At 37.8% G+C, this 21,581-nt stretch overlaps 1 protein-coding gene across 1 annotated transcript in view; it reads right to left on the bottom strand.

Annotated features, from left to right (window-relative positions):
- Nucleotides 1-538: 538 nt before the first annotated feature.
- mRpS24 (mitochondrial ribosomal protein S24) overlaps nt 539-21,581 on the bottom strand; it is a 33,768-nt gene continuing 12,725 nt past the window's right edge. Inside the window, exons 2-3 of the mRNA XM_090377333.1 lie at nt 19,701-19,893; nt 539-828 (exon numbers count right to left, since the gene is read on the bottom strand). Coding sequence (XP_090233459.1) covers nt 539-828; nt 19,701-19,893 — 483 coding nt within the window. The remainder of the gene's footprint in view (nt 829-19,700; nt 19,894-21,581) is intronic.

The raw sequence follows: 21,581 nt of genomic DNA, 5'->3' as shown, positions 1-21,581 counted from the left end.
ACAGATATATAAAAGTATGTCATTTTACAGATATTCTTAACCAGTAAGCCATTGAAATGGTTTACTTGGATTGAAAAAGTTTAAGTTATTCATATCTTAAAGATATGTGAAATAAAATGTTTATAGCTATATATTAATAAAATTTTCTCTTTCACTAGGGAAATGAATATCAAGAACTACAAAACAATCAAAAGTGTTATGTACTTGAAGAGAAAACATAATAAGAAGAAGATCAGTAAGAAAAGGAAGGTTAATAAAAAGGTTTAGCTGTATGAAGCCATCATAAAAGTGCAACTAAAACAATTTTGATTCCTAGGTTCATATAAGTATGCAGCTCTGTATAAATGTATATACTGTACATATTGTTTTATAAGACTGTCATGTGAATAGTGATTATATACTGAACTGTAAAAAGAAATTTTTTAAAAATAAAGGAGTAAAATAAAGAAAACTAGAATTCTTGTAACTTCTTATTTATTGATATACATAAATCTTAAATAACACTAAAGCAACTATATATATATATATCTTATAAAAATTATATATATTTATATACAACATCCTTTTTATTAGGTGTACTTTGCAATTCTAATTTTACAGGACATTTAAGAACATAGCTCAATATTTCTTCTGTGTATCCAATAAGAAAGTAAATCTTTCTGGCAAGAATAACTTGATGTATGATACCAGCAATGACAATTAAATTATATCGTCGCTTTATTATGACCTCTGAAATAAATAATCCATGCCATGTTCCGAACATAAACTTACGAATAAACATGTCTTCCACTGCTGTTTCGCATGCTCGTAAGCCTTCATAGAGATTGGCTGAATAAAAAAAAATAAATAATAATAATAAATGTTCATATATAGTAATAATCAATAAAAAATATATTTTACCAAACATGGCAACCTGAATTAGACAAATGCAAAAGTAAAAAGCCTTTTTATAACATTCAAAACTGCTGTCCCGTGAGAATTTTTTCTGTCTTTCTTGAATACATTGAAAGTTTGTTGGTCGTATTTGAGAAACAGTTTGTGATATAAGAGATATGTATGAGGCATGGCTATTAATTAATGAGATTGCACACGGAAAATAGTTCCTACTTCCAGTTGTGTGCCAAAGCTTGTGTCAATATCATGACTAATTGTAAAGTAATGTCAGTCAAAATTATGAGGGATGACCCTTAGCTAAAATTCTTCGAGCAAGTCCCATGTTAACAAATTGGCAGCATGCCCCCTGCTTTTCATCTACTCTAGTATCTTCCAGAATTATATGGTATACTTCTTCACTGTAATGAATGTGTCAATGGCTTCCCATAATGAATTTTATCCCAGTATACTTGATTCATGAGGCCAAGAAGTACCTCACATCTATTACAGTCCTTGAAACTGAAACCTTTCTTTTGATCAACAAAATTTCATTGAACACTATCCATTTTATGACATTGTGGCCACTATCTGCTGTTGGTTCCTACACTGTCACATCTTTCATATACTGCCTGGATCCTTGAATCAGATCAAGAACATATGATCCCCTGTACCCAACTCTGTTTGCATGGATAGCACAGTGGTATTGCCACTGTCCTCCCAACACAAGGTGGAAAAGGCCCAGGTTCAAATCCCATCGAAGACATGAATTTTAATGGACTTTTTCACTCTGTGGTTGAGTTAATCTCAGGTGTAGATAGCAAGGTTTTTTCCCCCAGAAACTGTGGTTTTTTTCATACAGCAAAACAGGCAAATCGGCCAGAAAACATGCTCTATTTACAGACACAAATACGGGTATATGTAAGAAATTACTGGGTGACCCTAATATAATAGTTTGGTTTTTGTACCCAACTCTCTGACAAGCTGCATCAAAATTCTGATACAACACCTGGTGTATTACTAATCCATGTAGAGTCACCCATAATGAGGTAATTATGCTCACCTGCCCATTCAAATTAACTGAAGACATGTTTATCAGTCATTGAAGTCACCTGGCCTGTAAACATACCTACACTATCTTTCTTTCATACATTGAACAGGTTCTGGAAATGACCTCACTACTGTCAGACAGCTTTTGATAAGTACAACTTCCCCACCATCTTGTCTCTCCCTATCAAGGAGAGACAAAGGAAATCCTCTTATAACGAATACATGTACAGGATATATTCACTATACAGTAAGTCCCAGACATACGTAAATGATACATTCCAGGACTTCTTGCGTAAATCAAGTTTTACACTCGGGAATGACTAATACAATATTATTACTACTATATCCGTGATATGCCAAAATTACAAAAACCACATATCCTCAGAAGAATGAAGAAAAATAGTTATATACTGTATTTTAATTAATTAGTTATATATTTTTAATTCCAAAACATTTAAGTCATCCAAACGTTGAAGTTATGTTCCTACTGCCACAGTTGTACTGGGTTAACTTCTTTCATTCAGCCGTTAGATCAAGGTATTATATCCACCTTTAAAACTCATTTCATCAGAAAATCGTTACAATGGATTTTGGAAAAAATTGATTCCGAATCTATTGAAGTAATGGAGGCATGGAAACATTTCTTGATTGTGGACTGTATCAGAATCATAGGTTTATTACTGAAAGAAGTTCAATTCGTGTGGAAAAATGTATGGCCAGAGTCAGTTCATTCAGGAAATTTGATTAAACGGGCAGAAAAAGGAATCGGTGCGATAGTAGAACTTGCTACGTCGGTAGGAGAGGAAGGTTTTGATGATATGACTACTGAAGCCCTCGTGGGTAGCACAGAGCACAGTTCATGAATCGCCTCTTCCCCACACCGGCTAGAAAAGACCCAAGTTTGAATCCCATCGACAAAGGGAGGAATTTTTATGGGTCTTTTTCACGTGTTTGAGTTAGCTGGGCTCGGGTAGCATGGTTTTTTCTCCCGGGAACTCTGGTTTTTATTCCAGCAAAACAGAAAATCTAATTCAGGACACATTCAATTTATAGACAATATACACATATTAATATGGCCTTAGTCGCCAATACTCCTAAAAAATAACAAAAGATATGATTACTGAAGACGTTCAAGAATTACTGATAGAAAAAGAAGTTGGTGTAGCGAATTTGGTGCAAATGGCATCAGATGTAAAATCAAATTAATTCAGATGATAGTGCAGATGAAATTTCTAAACTTCCAAATTTTACCCTAAAAAGCATGGGGAAGGAATAAAGTTAGCCGATCAATTAGAATCTTAATTTTTGAATGAAAGGAGCCCAAAGTTCAAAAGGGAGCTTAAAATTTGCTTAGTTCCATATGATGAAATTCACAAAGATTTATCAAGCAAAAGCAAACAAACCCAGATTACTAATTCTTTAAAGAGAGCAGAAGATACACAAAATCTAGACTGGTGTATTTTTGTTAGCTTTTGGAACGTAACCTCCTTTTTGTACTTTTTTTTAGTTCCGTATAACACGACATTTTACAGGGACCTAATAACCATATTATACGAGGGTTACCTGTACTTTTATTTCACTTTAATAAAATTCTTTTGTCTCTTATCTCTAAATGTCTGTTGTAATAGAGTTTTTAGGAGCATGAGCAAATAAGGCCATATTGCTCTGCATATGCTGTCTGTAAATTGCTTGTCTTCTATGGTCAATTTTCTGTTTGCTGGAAGAAAAACCTGCTACCCTCACCTGAGACCAAATAACTCAACCACGTTGTGAAAAAGGCCCATAATATTCCTCATGTCATGGACAAGACTTGAACTCAAATTTTTCACCTACTGTCGTGAGGACGGTGATTCTACCAACTGTGCTACCCACGAGAGCTCTCCAAATGGCCATGTCTCAGTTAGTCCTAAAATATCAGTGTTAAGTGACCTGACCATAAGCCCAAATTTCCTCATTTTGTTTACAGCACTCCTGGTATTACATTATAGACAGGTTAAATATTTGTATTCAGTTACTGTTTATTACTGAGACATTCCTTTCGAGGAGCATTCAATAAATTATCTACCTACCTATGAAGGAAATGAGATAGAGGTAAAAATCTGTTTTTATTTTTCAATTTTTCAATGTAACTCCCCTGAACTTTAATACACTTGTTCCATTTTGTGGGCAATGAGGAAATACCAGACAAAATTCTTTGTCCTGTCCATTAAAGAACACAGAAACAGCAGATTTTATTTCATTATCATCAGCAAAGCAATGTCCATGTATGTTTTTCTTGAGGTGTCGAAACCAGAAATTGTCTTTGGGGGCCAAATGCAGTCTGTAAGGTGGGTGGGTAAGCTCTATAAAGTCAGTCTCTCAAAGCAATAGTATGTGACCTGTGTACTGGTGCGTTGCCTTGAAGAAGCAACACACCTCTGGAAAGTTTTCCATAGTGTTTTTCCTTTATGACATCCATAGGTTGTATAGTAAAGATGCATATGACTCCCCAGTGACTATCTGCTTGTGTGAATGTACTAAATTCCCTCAGCATGCCAAAAAATGATAGCCATAATCTTGTCAGCTGAAGGTTGTGTCCGAAATTCTTGCTTGGGCTCAGGATCCCTTCCATAAAGCTCTAAATTCTCCTCACAACACCATACTCTGAACTGCTTCTGCACAGGTCTCAGAAATCTGGGGACCCACCTTGCATTGATCTTCATCATCAGATGTTCTCAATCCACTGCACGAGCTCGTGAATTTCATCTGGCATTCTCCGTTGTTATCTTCCAGGTTTTCTTTTAGCTCCTCTTGGGTACCATTCTGTTATTTTCTTAGTCCATCTGTGTTCATGTCTTCAAGCCTTGTGTGTCCTGCCCAAGTCCATTTCAGTTCTTTAGTTTTGATAAGAATGTCCTTTATTTGTGTTTGCTGCCTAATCCTTCTTATCTAATGGTCTGATTCCTAATATAATTCGTTCCATTCTTTGCTGTGTAGTTTTCAGCCTTTTTTCCATTTTTTTTTAGTGAATGCCCAAAGTTTCCCTTCCATAAGTCATATGAGGTGGGGAGTATACATTGATTCATTATTTTATGTTTCAGACAAATTGGGATATTGTTCCTCAGTATGTGACTATATTTCCTGAATGCTATCCATCCGAAATTTATATTTCTCTTGACTTCCAGCCATTTATCATTATTACAGCTAATAACTTGTCCCAGATAAGTGTGGCATAGTATTTAGGGTTAGGAGCTGCCTGTGGTTTCCCAATCTGTGCCGTATGTATTCTGTGATGGAATGCAGAACTACCGTATAAGCCAGAAAAAGTGTAGTCTGGTTTATGCAGTATTGTGTTATGTTCTGTTGTTGTGTCTCTGGCTACTTGGCTGCAGAGCTCCTAGTGGGATCCTACGTTGCTCGCTACCGCCACCACCACCACTGGGAGGTGAGCCAGGCTGCCCTCATACTCTGGCTGATCTCTGCCAGGGTTGCCTAAGCTTTTTGGACGGAGACCAATAAAAAGAAAAAAAAAGGGGGGGGGATAGTACAAGTGGTGGAGTCAAAGTAGGCAAAAGAAGGCATCCTCCAGCAGAAAAAAGAGGTGGGAAGGGAGAAGTAGGAATCACCCCTGGTCTGGGAGCCCACTGAAGGCCAGGGAAAGGAAGTGCTTGCAGAACAAGGGAGGTCTGCAAAGTTGGGTAGGTATAATGGGAAGTGTGTGAGTTCAATTGCTATCAGTTCAGTGCCGTCATCCATACTAAGAAGATGTCCAGTTGGGTGTTCATTTAGTTGTGATAGTCGCTGGTGATGAGGGAAGAGCAGGTACAAGGAGAGATCATAGCGGTTTCAGGAACGTCTGGTCTGGATGTCTATGTTGTGGGATCAGACGTGGAGAGATGATACAAACACCTTTTGAAGATTGCTGAGGCAAATAAGACTGCTGTTCCAGATAAGCATATGAATCCACCTTTTCAATTACTGCTCCTTCAATGATTATATCCCTTTCTGTGGCATACTTGTTCATCATTACACTTGTTTTAGCCATATTCATCTTTAGTCCAAAATCCTTACTACCTCTGCATAACTGATTAAGATTTTCCTTTAATTCTTTGAGATCATGGCTTACGATCACAATGTCTTCTGCAAATCGTAAATGGTTTAGGTACTCTGCATTCACATTGACTCCTTTCTGTGACCAGTCTAATCTTCTGAAAGCTTCCTCAAGAGCAGCAAACAACTTCGGAGATATTGCGTCTCCTTGGTGAATTCCCAGGGGCTCACATCTAGCGAGTATGGGCTTGGCACACCCAGGGTCCTGAGCTGGATATCATCATTCTTCTCTTCCTTGGTGATTCCCTTCTCTCTCTCAGGGTACATCAGGAATGTTTTTTTTTTTTTTTTTTTTTTTTGGCTGGTGCAGTAAAAGCCTCAGGCTTCCTTGCACCACATGGCTAATGATAATAATAACTCCTTTCTCAATTTTAAATTTGCTATTGTCTTTGTCTAGTCTAATAAAGGAGGTAGCATTCTCATATATTTTCTTCAAAATCATAATGCATGGGATATCTATGCCTTGTCTTTCCCGTGCCCGAAACATTGCCTTATGCTGTATGGAGTCAAATGCCTTTTCATAATCCAAAAATGCCAAGCATAATGGTGTTTTATATTCGTTTGCTTTCTCCATTAGCTGCGATATTACATGAAGGTGTTCCATAGTCGAGAATCCTGTCCTAAAGCCAGCTTGCTCTTTCAGTTGATTCTCATCAAGTATTCTTTCTAATCTATTAGTAATGACCCTTATGAACAACTTGTAGATGTGAGACAGCAAGCTAATTGATCTACAATTTCCAATTTCTGAATTATCTCCTTTCTTATGCAGCAAAATTATGATTGCATTATTCCACTCCTTAGGCATCACACCTTTCCTAATGTATTTTGTGAAGAGTCTTGCCAGTTTATGTGTTCTCTTCCTCCCAATTTTAACAACTCTACAGTAACTTCATCTTCGCTTGGGAGTTCGGTACGAGGTTATTACTACGTTGACCAAGATTTTTGTAGCTGTGGCGAATGCCATGTTTTCATTTATATTTAGTCATTTTATTGACTTAATTGTTATACTAAATTATTTTCTATAAGTACCTTTAGTTCTAGCCAAGCTCCGTGGTTTATTTTTGAAATTAGATAGCGATTTTGAAAGTTAATACTTAGTGTCTGTAGATTTTACGTTTTTAACTTGCCGCCACTGTTATAAGATACGGGATAGCGTAAGGTTTACCGTAAAACTATATAGCAAAATACATAGTACTGTATTAGAAATCTGTTAGATTAGTATTGTATTATCAATTAATCAGTAAAATTTATTAATCTTATTAAAGTTCATTGTTAATTAAATTATACTTAACGGAATCATGACCCAGACTAGAGCAGCAAAGCAACGTTCCCAGAATAGCCAGAGTGCTATGGCTCGGTGGAAAAACAAAGGGGCGATTCTCCAACACATCACAGTCTAAAACAATGCACGAAATGTGAAATGTTTGCAGACCTGTCTAGTACAGGACATGATCTAGCCAAGGAGGATGCCTTTGTGTGTGTGTGTGCTAGGTGCAGAGACTGTGAAGAAATTAGGTACCAACTCAGCGTTCCGACAGGCATCGATGAGAGTTTGAGGTGTAGGGTAAATGCCCTCGAAGAAATTAATATGAGGGGCCCACATCAAGCTCTCAGCTGCCCAACTCAATGCCAGAGCTCACTCCTGTGCATTATGCAACACAGCAGCAGCAATCTCCAAGGCAGAATGCGCTGGTCCCACAGGAACTAGTTATTATCAGTGACTATTTGTCAGGGAGATGGGGAATATATTATGCAAAAAGGATAGGTGGAACAGGACCAAGGTATGTCTGCCAGGGGCAAAAGTTGATGACGTTGTAGGGCAGATATTATATTTTAGGGGCACAAAAGGTGATATTGTTGTACACGTTGGCACTAATGACCTTAAGAGCGAGAGATCTACAGATTTACTTAACAAGTACAGGTCAATGCTGTAAAAAAGTAGTGAGAAAGTGTCTGCAATTCTGCCTAGACATGATAGGAGGGAGTATAGGATGACAGCCTTGTCAATCAATTCGGCCCTAGAGAGATCGTGCAAGACTCAAGGGCCGACCGGGCTAGCCGAGTGGGTAAAGTACCTGCCCGGCAACCCCAAGGTCGCGGGTTCGATTCCCGCCTCGGGCTTGGATCAAAGTACTGCAAAAACCTTGGGAGGTGCAATATGGCCACAGAAGCCGATGCGCCAACAACTACCAAATCAAAATCAATCAAGCAAGACTCAAGGGATTAGAATTTTTTTCAGTGTGGTCTGTGCTTGTTAATAGGACAGACTGCTTCTACAGGGATGGGATACACTTAAATAGAAAGGGTGCAAGAATATTTGCTGATCCTATCGAGGCAGTGTAAGGTGGTTCAGAAAACTGCTAAATTGGGGGGATTCACAGACTAAAAGATTAACGGTAGCTGCAGGCAGATGTGAAAGCGATTCTTGCACTGCTTCTATTGTAATGAGCAGCAGCCTAGAGAGCAAGTTGCTCGGGACTTCAAGAGTTGCTGGGAGTCATGGAACAAGTAAATACATGGGCTGTGTTAGAGTAACTAAGAGTAAGAACAAGTGCATGTATAGTTGCATGTTTTTTTTTTTTTTTTTTTTTTATGAAAACCCCAAACATGAAAGGTATCAAAACCTATAGTACTTAGTACCGTGCATGGGTTGAAGAAGAAGTATGGGAGAGAGGGGGATGCCGGAAAACTTTGCTCTAGAGACTAAACATGGGTTTCACCACTTCAAGCCTCCAATAAGCAAAGTGGTGGTATTTCACCAGTTGATGAAAGTCATCTACCACCTGTACACTAATACTAGAAGTACAGTAAATATAAATTGATGAATTTGAAGTGCTGATCAAGACATCGAAGGCAGATATTGTTCGGATATCAGAGACATGGGGAGTCACACAGATATAAGCAGTGCAGAATTGGAATTTGGGGAGTACAATGTGTACAGAAAGGACAGACAGAGTAGGAAGGGAGGAGGGGGTTATGCTATTAGTAAAGAAACACATAAAATCTAAGGAAGTCCATCCAGCTGACAAGGGTGGACAGTGCAACGTTGAGTCTGTTCGGTGTGACAAACACTGGGAAAGGGAAAATGAGAGTATGAGTATGTTATAGGCCTAATGACTCTGATGAGTACAATGAACAGTTGTGCAGAGAAATAGAATGGGCCAGTAAATCAGAATGTCTTGTAATGGGGAATTTTAACTTTCCAGATATTGACTGGAACTTGTGAGGTGGTCACCCGCATACTACCAAGACTTTTGTGGATTTATTGGAGAATTGTTTACTGCAGCGACACATTCAAGGGGCAACCAGAGGGAGTAATACCCTTGATCTGATTATCAGCAGTGATTATTCATGCATTAAGAATTTGCAGATAAAGGAACCACTAGGTGACAGTGATCACAGTGTACTGATGTGGAATTTGTTGTTGTTGTTGTTATTTGGTTTTTAGGAGCATTAGCAACTAAGGCCATATTGCTCCAGGGATATGTGGTGGTCATTCCCTAATCTATCCGCATCATCCATATTTGGTGGTCACAGGCTTGAACCCTGGTCTAATCAAGAAGCGTGTGCTAAGCAGTGCTGCTCCTGTCCACCTGGCTACGGAGGCACCAATGATGTGGGATTTACTTAAAGATGAGTATAATAAGAAACTATACAGGGAAATAGAGTGAGCCAGTAAATCAGGGAGTCTTATAATGGGGGATTTTAATTTCCCAGATATTGACTGGAATTTGTGGGTTGGTCACTCACACACTAGCAAGGCTTTTGTGGATTTATTGGATGATTGTTTTCTACATCAGAATGTTCGGGAGGCAACTAGAGGGAGTAATACTCTTGATCTGATTATCAGCAGTGATTCTTCATGCATTAAGAATCTGCAGTTAAAGGAACCACTAGGTGGCAGTGATCAGTGTGCTGAAGTGGGATTTACTCAAAGAGGTAACTACCATCAGGGGTAAAGGGAAGGGTTTTTTCTTTCATAAAGGCGACTATGATGGTCTGAGACAGTATTTAAATTCTATACAGTGGGACCAACTGATGATGTTACCAACAGCAAATTCAAAATTGGAAATTTTCAAAGAACTTATCTTGGAAGCTACTACACTTCACATACTAACTAAGAAATATTGTTCAAGGTGTAGGCCTAAATGGATGTCAGATGACCTAATAAAACATATGGCAATGAAGAAAAATGAATGGGACCCATATAAATTAACATGTGACACAGAAGCCTATGATAGATATAAGCTGATCTGTAACCATGTTACAAAAGAGGTTAGGCAGGCGAAGACAGATTACGAGAAATCTTTGGCAAGGGATGTAAAGAAAAACAGCAAAGAGTTCTTTACTTATGTAAACTCTAGAAGGAAAGGGATGAATCAGATTGGTCCACTTGATATCGATGGTTCAACTGTTGATGATCCTGCTCAGGTAGCTAACAAACGAAATGAATATTTTGCATCGACATTCAAACATGAGGAGTTATACAGCAAGGGGAATGCTAGAGGTGTATTCAACTCTGGCAGTAAGCTAGATAATCTTGTAATAACTGAGAGTAAAGTGGAGGAGAAATTGTTGAAGATAAACACAAGAAAGGCACCTGAGGTGGATGGGATCTATCCAGTTATATTAAAGGAGGTAGCAAAGGAAGTAAGTAAACCCTTATCCATAATTATGAGAGCTTCCTTGGACTTAGGGAGGTACCCATAGACTAGAGATGTGCAAATGTGCCCCCAATTCACAAAGAAGGATCAAAGGCTGACACAAGTAATTATATACCTGTGAGTTTAACTTCTGTTCCAGGAAAATTAATGGAGGCACTGGTTAAAGAAGCACTGCAGGATCATCTAGACAAGACTTCAGTTATAGCTTGGACACAGCATGGTTTTGTTAAGGGAAAGTCTTGCCTGACCAATTTGATTGGATACTATGATGCAGTCACAAAAGAACTGGATGCAAGGAATAACTTTGATATTATATATTTGGATCTTAGAAAGGCTTTTGATACTGTTACACATGGAAGACTGCTGCACAAATTGGAGCAGTGTGGCATTGGAGGCAAACTGCTGCTATGGATAAAGGGATGGTTGAGAGGGAGAAGACAGAGAGTGGTAATCAATGGACACTGCTCATCGTGGACTAATGTTATTAGTGGAGTTCCTCAGGGTTCAGTGTTGGGTCCATTCTTGTTTTCTGTATTTATAAATGATATTGACGATGGTATATCAAGCTTAATGTCCAAGTTTGCAGATGATACAAAGGTTGGCAGGGTTGTTAAGGACACTACTGATGCTACGGCGCTGCAACAGGATCTGGAAAGGTTGAGCAGATGGGCTGGGATGTGGCAAATGAAGTTTAACATTGACAAATGTAAAGTACTACATATGGGAAACAGCAACCCCAGAGCAACGTATCAACTCTGTGGTACTACACTGACAGTGGTAGAGAATGAAAAGGACCTGGGGGTAATTGTGCAGGCAGATACGAAGTTCTCTGAAAAGTGCAGACGGGCTGCAAGAGTAGCTCATAGTGTCTTGTCAATGATATACAGGAATTTTTCTAGCAAGGATGAGGAGGTGATCATTCCCTTGTATAAGGCAATGGTCAGGAATCACCTTGAGTATTGTATACAGGTCTGGATGCCTCATTTCAAGAAGGATGTAGAACTGATGGAACGAGTACAGAGAAGGGCAACAAGATTTCAGTGAATGGAACAAAGGGTTGCTCTTATGAAGAAAGGCTTAAGTTTTGCAAATTACAGTGTCTGGAGACTAGGCACCAGCGAGGTGATCTGACAGAAGTGTATAAAGCCTTGAATGGTTTGAACATACTCAATGCTGATGGGATGCTTCCTCTTGCTCAGAATAATCACCTGAGAGGGCATAAATTCAGATTGAGAAAAGACAGATGTAGGATAGATGTGTGGAAATTTGCCTTTAGCCAGCCTTGAATGGTTTGAACATGCTCAATGCCGATGGGATTCTTCCTCTTGCTCAGAATAATCACCTGAGAGGGCATAAATTCAGATTGAAAAAAGACAGATGTAGGATAGATGTGAGGAAATTTGCCTTTAGCCAGCAGGTAGTTGGTTGGTGGAACAGACTTCCATCCCTTGTTGTGGAAGTTGATAGCCTAAAGAAATTCAAGGCTCAGCTGGACAGGTATTTCGAACAAACAGAGGGGTGAAATGGAAGTGATTTTTTTTTTTTTTTTTTTTTTTGGCTGATGCTGCATAAGCTTGCTTTCTTGCATCATATGCCTCTACTAATGCTAATGTAACTACCAACAAGGGTAAAGGGAAGGGTTTTTGTTTACGTAAAGGTGACTACAGTGATCTCAGACAGTTTTTAAATTCTATACAGTGGGATCAACTGATGATGTTATCAATGGTGAATTCTAAATAGGAAGCCTTCAGGGACTTAATCTTGGAGGCTACTAGGCTTTTCATACCAACTAAGAAATACTGTTAAAGGTTCAGGCCTAAATGGATGTCAGATGATTTAATGAGGCTCATGGCAGAGAAGAAAAATGCATGGGATGCATATAAATTATCAGGCAACACAGAAGCCTACGGCAGATATAAGCTAGTCTGTAATCAAGTCACAAAGGAGGTTAGGCAGGCAAAGGCAGATTATGAGAAATGTTTGGCAAAGGATGCAAAGAAAAACAGCAAAGAGTTCTTTACTACCCCGGGGGCTCACATCTGGTGAGTATGGGCTTGGCAAACCCAGGGTCCTGAGCTGGATATCATCATTCTTCTCTTTCTTGGTGATGCCTTCTACTTTTCTCTCTCTCTCTCTCTCTCACACACACACACACACACACACACACACACACACACACACACACACACACACACACACACACACACACACACACACACACACACACACACACACACACACACACAGGGGGGGGTAACTCGGGAATTTTTTTTTTTTTTTTTTTTTGGCTGGTGCAGCATAAGCCTCAGGCTTCCTTGTACCATATGGCTAATAATAATAATAATAATACTTATGTAAACTCTAGGAGGAAGGGAATGAATCAGATTGGTCCACTTACATATATGGTTCGACTATTGATGATCATTCTCAAGTAGCTGAAGTTAAACATAAAAAGGGCACCTGGGACAGATGGTATCTATCCAGTTATAATGAAGGCGGCAGAAGTAAGCAAACCCTTAGCCATAATTAGGAGATCATCCTTAGAGTCAGGGGAGTTCCCCATGGACTGGAGATGTGCAAATATATCCGCAATTCACAAAAGGGGTTCAAAGGGTGACACAAATAATTAGAGACCTGTTAGTTTAACTTCTGTTCCGGGGAAAATAATGGAATCACTGGTTAAAGAGGTGATACAGGATCACCTAGACAAGACAGCAGTAAGAGTTCAGACACAGCATGAGTTTGTTAAGGGGAAGTCTTGTCTGACCAATTTGATCGGATTCTATGATGTGGTCACAAAGGAACTGGATGCAAAAAATAATTTTGATATTGTATACTTCGATTTCAGTAAAGCTTTTGATACTGTTGCACATGGAAGACTGCTGTACAAATTGGAGCGGTTCGGCAATAAGGGCAAGTTATTGCAATGGATAAAGGGATGGCCAAGTGGGAGATGGCAGAGTGTGGTAATAAATGGACACTGCTCTACGTGGAGTAACGTTATTAGCGGAGTCCCCCAGGGTTTGATGCTGGGTCCATTGTTGTTTTGTGTATTTATCAATGATATTTTTGAAGGAATATCAGGCTTAATGTCCAAGTTTGCAGATGATACAAAGGTTGGCAGGGTTGTTAATGACAGTAAAGACAATATGCTACTGCAACAGGATAGAGAAAAGTTAGGCAGATGGGCTGAGAAGTGGCAACTGAAGTTTAACATTGGCAAATGCAAAGTACTGCATATGGGTAGCAGTAACCCATGAGAAATGTACCATCTGTGTGGTACTACACTCAGGGAGGTGGAGAATGAAAAAGACCTGGAGGTAATTGTGCAGTCAGATATGAAGTTCTCTGAGCAATGCAGACAGGCTGCCAGAGCAGGTCATGGTTGTTTTGTCAATGATATATAGGAATTTTGCTAGCAGAGAAAAAGAAGTGATTATCCCTTTGTATAAGACAATGGTCCGGCCACACCTTGAGTACTGTACAGGTCTGTAGGCCTCATTTTAGGAAGAATGTAGAGTTGCTGGAACGAGTACAGAAAAGGGCAACAAGATTGGTGAGAGGAATAAAGGGGTGTGCTTACGAAGAAAGGCTTAAGTTCTGCAAGTTGCAGCATCTGGAGACTAGGCATCTGCGTGGTGACCTGATCAAGGTGTATAAGGCTTTGAATAATTTGAGCACCCTCAAGGCTGCCAGGATACTTCTGCTTGCTCAGATTAAGAACCTGAGGGGACATAGATTCAAATTAAGGAAAGACTATTATAGAATAGATGTGCGGAAGTTTGCCTTTACCCACCAGGTAGTTGATTGTTGGAACACACTTCCATCTGTTGTTGTGGAAGTCGATAGCTTAAATAAATTTAAGACTGAACTACACAAACAACATTTGGAGTGACCGGATGGGTGAAACAGGAAGGGTTTTTTTTTTTTTTTTTTTTTTTGGTTGTTGCTGTATAAGCTTGCTTTCTTGCATCATATGCCCCAACTAATGCTAATTCTTTCTGATTCTTCATTTTCTTCAATGCATGTTCTACCCAATCAGGACTGACCTTAGTCATCCCCAAATGTTCAAGGAGGATGGTTATAACTGTTCTTTCAGATATGTCACATTCCCTAGAAACTTGGGACATCTTTAAACGTTTGTCATTCAGCAGACGGGTTTACACTGCTTGGTACATCTCAGGAGTGGTTGTTGTTGTCATAGGCCTTTCTGGACGTAGATCATCTTTGATGGACTCTCTACTCCGTTTGAATTTTTTGACCAGAATTTCACCTGGTACTCTCAAGGTGCATTGTTGCGATACACAGCCACTATCCTTTCATGAATGGCCCATTTCCTTCTTTGGTGAGAAACTTGATGACTGAACAATGCTACAATTTCAGCAAATCCATAATTTGATGCAGGCATCTTCCTTCTTTGTTATAGCCGCACACCCTAAAAATATAGTGGGATCAAAATTAGTATGATTCAAGTTGAGATATATAGGAACATGATAAATCATGAATCACTGAAATATAACTATGGGAAGTACCTTAGGTAGATAATTTATTGAATGCTACTGGTAACTTAATCAATTATTTTCCTGTAATCTGTGTATTCTGTGATCTAAGTACCCATTTCTTTACCACTTTCAGTGAAAATGGTAATTTGAGGTTGCATACAAGGTTTCCAGCAAAGGCACAAGTGCCATATATATATATATAAACTTGTCCATGTTGCTAACCTGACACTTTCTAGCGATTCCACTAATTCCCCAAATTATCAGTTTCTCTGACCCCTTAAGGCCTCCTCTGTGGCATTAGCAAACACCATTGAACCTCCTCTGCTCGGATGAATTCTAAGTTCTTTATACCTACTATGGCAGGTCATGTGAAGCAAAATCCCCTACCATCCTACCCAAAGCCTTACAAAGTTATTTGAGACTTCAATTAATCCATAAAAGTTTTGGCATATATTTCCTTATCATTTCTGGACATAATGCCAGACACAAATACATTTTGAATTAACTTGCAATGTTTTTTAGGCATGCTCTATATTTTATCCACAAAGTCATTAATTCATATGAAATTAATGCTCTTAGTTTGCACACAAATAACAATGCCCTCTTTAGGTACCTAAAAAAACTGATGTTTGTTACATCATCAATTTCTGTTCTAGGCAGACACCCTGGTTCTAGTCCACCAAAAAAAGTTACACATTTCCTTTCCAAAAGACAGCCCCCCCTCCAATAAAACTACATCCTTTCAGAAAAACCAGAGCAGTCAGCATTTGAGATTTCTAAAGAAGCTTAAATCAGGAGTGCATCACCTGGCAGGTAACCGGATACTTTATCCATGGCAGGTCTCTAAGTTCTTTTCACTCTAGGACAGTAGTATATGAGGACCTTTCAGAGAGTATACTGGCATATGAAATCATTAAAAAATTATCTATAATTTTAGTATCTATATGGCAAATTTATTTGAATTAATCATGTGTTTGGATTAATTTTTCAGTTATTATCAGTATTACTAACAGATATTATATCAAAAATATATTTAGCGGACATAAATAAAAAAATAAAAAAAATATAGAAGAAATTTGTAAGAGGTATGTCAACAAAAAAGGCTGAATTGTAGGTGAATGCCAACAAAAAAGTGAATATCACTGCTCCATAACATCAGTTCACTCCCTCAGTAAGTCAATCTCATGTAGTAATGCAACAAGTTTAGTTTCAGTTCACCACACTCCATACATCTGGGACATATAAGAGAATCATCAGCTGAGAGAGGATTATCTATAAAATGTGATCTAGGAATACATGCCATGGGCTATACAAGTGACGAATTAATGGCATGCACGAGATTTCTATTAGAATCACATAATAGTGAGTTGTATCATTCTGACTCAACTGTGTTAATCATTATTAAAGTGAAAAAATTACAAAAATATCACAATACATTCAACACAATACTAATTATAATAGTGGTATACTTTTTCATAATAATATAATTGTAACACCAATAAAATTTACCAAAAAAAAAATGCATCCACTTAAGCACAAGTGTCCTCCAAAAACAGGTTCATCTGCTAATATTCCTTGTAAGCATGTCAATAAGTTGTTTGGTTTTTAGGAGCATTAGCAACTAAGGCCATATTGCTCCATGATATGCGGTGGTCATTCCCTGACCTTTGCGCATCCTCCGTATTTGGTGGTGATGGGCTCGAACCCCGGTCTAATCAAGAAGTGTGTGCTACGCACTGCTGCTCCTGCCCATCTGGCTATGGAGGCATCTGCGCATGTCAATAAATGGGCTGAGATCAAGTGAATGCAGTTTGTGACTTGTGGAGTCCTTACTCCCTCTGCTCAAGGTGGGCTAACTAGAAATTTGACTGAAAAATAATTAAAAATAATTATTCCAGTCACAAATAAGATTTGAACACTGGCTCTCTAAATGAATGGTTGTTCTTGTTCTAAGAACTTTTTGGTGCATCAACTACTCAGGTCATAGTGCACCAATTCTTATGTTCCAGTTCATATACTCTGCCATTCATTATTTCTGTATGTGGGTTCACAGAACAATCTGCACGTTGTACAAAATGAAAAAGCCAAAATAACTCACAGAGGCCTTTATGATTTTGTCTAGTCTAACAGGAGTCAAACCTAGCCTTCACCAAACAAGCAAAAAATTGAGCGATAAGCAGCAAACTCACTAAACTATTGTGGTGGTTCACAAACAGTGCACTAATTGTTGCTGTAAAAAGTAGTCAAATGCATTAAGAGTGAAACCATCTCAACCATGATAACAAATAACAACTCCTTTGACATTGTACGCAAAGGTATTCAACTTGGTGACAGCTTTTGTTGAATCCTGTCTTCAAGGAAGCAGTCCATATCATGATTCTACAAACTTATTTCAGCTCTGGCTTATATACATTTGTACTTTTGCCCAAGACAAAACCAATGCAATTATGTGGCTCAACACAAGGAGGTAATTATCAGGCAATGGTTAGGCCACATCTTGAGTGCTGCATAGAGGTCTGAAAGCCTCATTTTAGGAAAGATAAGGACCCCTTGGAACAGGTGCAGACATGAGCAACAAGATTAGTTAAAAATGCACAGGGATACTCTTACCACAAAAGACTTTGATTCAGCATATTGCAATGCTTGGAATCTAGACACCTGTAAGAAGACCTGATTGAAGTGTTTAAGGCTTTAAATGGATTGAAACACTTAATGATGATGGTATTCTTGCTCTTTCTTGGACAACACTCACAAGGGGACACTAACTTAAATTGAAAAAGGCCAGCCTATCATCTTGTGTTGAAGGTCGGTAATTTGAATACACATGAGGAAGAATTAGACATATTATTAGAGGGGATGACATGGGGAGTGTTTTTTTTTTGGTTGATGCTATATAAGCTTGTCTCCTTGCATCACATTACTTTTTCCTCTGCCTTTTTGATTCAAATATTCAACTCTACGTTATTTTGAGCCGTGAAAGCACCTCGGAATACCATAATTTTAGTTTCATTCATGAATTTTTCTATCCCAAAGCCTAGTAAGCTGATTTAAGGTATCACTGTAGTTCAACTTTGATGTGCTTGTTATAACAATAAACCGTTAGGGACTTTCTTAATCAAAATATCCGATATGTAATTTAATTACAAATCAGACCTATTTTATATTTATGTATCATACCTAGATGATAAAATTCACAAAATGAAAATATATAAATATACACCCTATTTATAAATATATTACTGAAAACAATTAGAAGATATTACAATATTTATTATAGCAGATATAACAGCAACAATTGCTGTATAATGTTTATAAGACAGCATGGGCACTGGCAGGATATTTTGCAAGGTGGTGTTGCATGTGGGAATAAATTTTTTATTCACCAAATTTTTAAATACATGCAATAATTTAAGTCAAGTTTGACTGATTTACATGTACAGCCGAGCCAATGTTTTGTGATCGGTGGGAGAAAGTACTGCGCAGTACTTTTAGTTGCTTCTGCTCATCTGTGGGGCACAAATTTTGCAGAGACCTTCCTTTTCCCTAAATCTTCATGTAGAATTTGACAAATCAATGATGCTAAGCACTTTATATACAAATCATCTCCTTATTCAAATCCAATTCATCAGCCATCATTCTGAGAGCCAAACGATGATTCCAATCCACAATTTCCTGAACTTTTCAACTCTGTCCTCGTTTCAAGAGGTTAATGGATGTCCAATTCTTTGATCATAATGAACATCCTAATGTATGTCTTTGAATCGCTCACCATTCAAACACACTGGTATGACTTAATTTCATCACAATAAACAGTTTTTAACATTTTATACATTTCTGTTGTAGATTTTCCAGTTCAAAGCAAAATTTGATATTCATTCACTGGTGCAAAATTGTGACATGGAATATTAATGCTGCTAAAGAAACTGGTTGTTACTTGCAACCTGTCAGCCTACTGGACAATCTCTATACCATCATCTGTTCGAGATAGTTCAAACTAGAACACATAGCACTTCTGTTTATTTTCAAACTCATTGAACATGACTGCAACAGCATTAGTCCAGGAACTTTATTGTCACACCTTGTATATGATGCCATTGCCCTAGCAGTCTGCAAAGAGAGAACCAGTATTCCAGGTGTAGTTCAAGTGCAACAACTCTTATTTCAGACAAAGCAACCAAATATGGTAGAGAAAAAAAGAACAATACTCAAGAAACATTTGACCTTTTCACCACTAAAATAGCTAACTATACACTGATGGCAGTTCACCATTCATATCTATTAAACATGCAAATTCTCCTCTGTAACTGTTTCTAAAGCATGTGAGGAGATAAGTAAGTGTATTTCATTTTGGTATTTCAGCATTTGGCCTTGAGTAGGAACTGCAACCAAACAGAAGTCAGGCTGAGTATATATATTATAGGTAGAGCAATTAACCACAACCTTATGCCAATTATGCTTAATGCTAATTTTTTTTGAGTGATGTTGATTTTAATAGGATATTATAGTTTATGACAATGTTTCTTACTTGTATTCCAAGAATTCCAAGACTTTCGATGTGCAATGAATTGAGGTGGATTTGCTTGTTCGTAGGTGAGTGGACGATCATGCTTTCGAGATACTTTATATTTTCCAGCTTGAACCTTCCAGCAAATGCTACTTGTATGTATAAATCTTTTCAATGGTGATGATAACACAGTACTCTTGTAAGCCAATAGATTCTAAAAAATTTAACGATATGGAAATTTTAATGCAAAATAATTAAAAGCAAAATATGATAAGATAAAACTAATACAGGCAACCCTTGTATAACACGGTATTTCTACAACACAGTTTCAGAATTGCTGGAAATATCACATAACACGGTATTTTTGAGCTTTTGTGCTGGGGATGCCCTGCTATTATGTTAGATGTAATTTTCAACATTTCTATTCCTTTTTGCAAATCATCTGTTCAAGATAGTTCAAACAGATGATTGATTTGCTAGTTGTTATCATCTTCGTGACATTTTTCTAAAGCACATTTCTGGAGGTCACTATTATAAAACAATAAAAACAATTTGCTGTTTCCAGTTTATTGGTCTTTTCTGTTGGTGTAATCAATTATAAACGGGTAGTAAACTCGATCTTGCATTTGCTATAGTACTTATAACTGGAATTCTGTGGGTTTTCACGTTATTGTGGTGAAATGTGTTTCTCCTTCCATGAAATATTCAATCATATAAAAAACATAAATAAATTTTCAGAAACTCATTACCTCGTATCATGTTTGTTGAGGCGCCTCCGTAGCCAGGTGGGAAGGAGCAGCAGTGCGTAGCACACGCTTCTTGATTAGACCGGGGTTCGAGCCCGTCACCACTAAATACGGAGGATGCGGAAAGGTCAGGGAATAACCACCGCATATCCCGGAGCAATATGGCCTTAGTTGCTAATGCTCCTAAAAACCAAATAAAACAAATCATGTTTGTTGCAACTTGTGCAGGCCGTGTTCTTTGTTATTAATTGCTTATCATTTTTACTGTTTTAAATTTTACAACAAAAAAAAAAGTCAGTGAACAGAAATATCAATTAGTATATACATATTACAGTATGTATTAATTAAGTAATGTACGTAAGCATAAATTTATTTTTATTTTGCTAACTGGAAAATATTCTTCCAATTTTCACATATCATTTAAAGCGAGGGTCCACTGAATTTTGTTGGGAGATCCCTGGGTTAGTAGGTTCTGTGCTATTGAACTTGTGCTTGTTTGAGACCATAAAAAATATCTAACTTCAAAGAGTGTAGTTCATGACTTTTAAAGAGAGTAGAAGGTACACGAAATCTAGATGCTGCAGAAGAGATTGTGCTTAGCAGAGATGAAGAGGAAGAAAATTAAATGAATGTACATTATCTCACATATAAGTATCAGGGTTTGTAAGGCAAGACGTTTGTTCAGTTGTTACTATTTAAGTTACTACTATTATAAAAATAAAGTTAAAATTTTAAGTTATTACTACTATAAAAATTAAGTTTCTGATAGTTATATAAAAAAAAGGCTAATTTTTGTTATCTTTTGGAACATAACCCCCCCTTTGTACTAGTTCTTAGTCCCGCATAACACAGTTTCACATTACACGAGATTTTGTAGGAACCAAACTACTATGTTACACGAGGGTTACCTGTATAAACAAACAGTAGCGTATAATAGTTTATTACAAAGTTACATATAGGGAAAGATCAATTAACATGACCAAGTGGGAATACATGGATTTGAACTAACCACGGTTTGAGCTCATATGACCAATAACATGATTAATGGTAATATTCTTGTTACTTGCATTGGTGAAAACTTTACACTTTTTTGTTTTTTGTAAATAAATTTTCTGTTTATACCCTGGCAGTCCCCCTTCCCCAACTTCCCTCACAA

The sequence above is a fragment of the Mastigoproctus giganteus genome, chromosome 7, assembly GCF_048544385.1.
Source record: "Mastigoproctus giganteus isolate SK-2022 chromosome 7, ASM4854438v1, whole genome shotgun sequence".
NCBI lineage: Eukaryota > Metazoa > Arthropoda > Arachnida > Uropygi > Thelyphonidae > Mastigoproctus > Mastigoproctus giganteus.
Note: the sequence above shows the minus strand (reverse complement) of the source record. Positions and strands in the feature narration are given on the sequence as shown.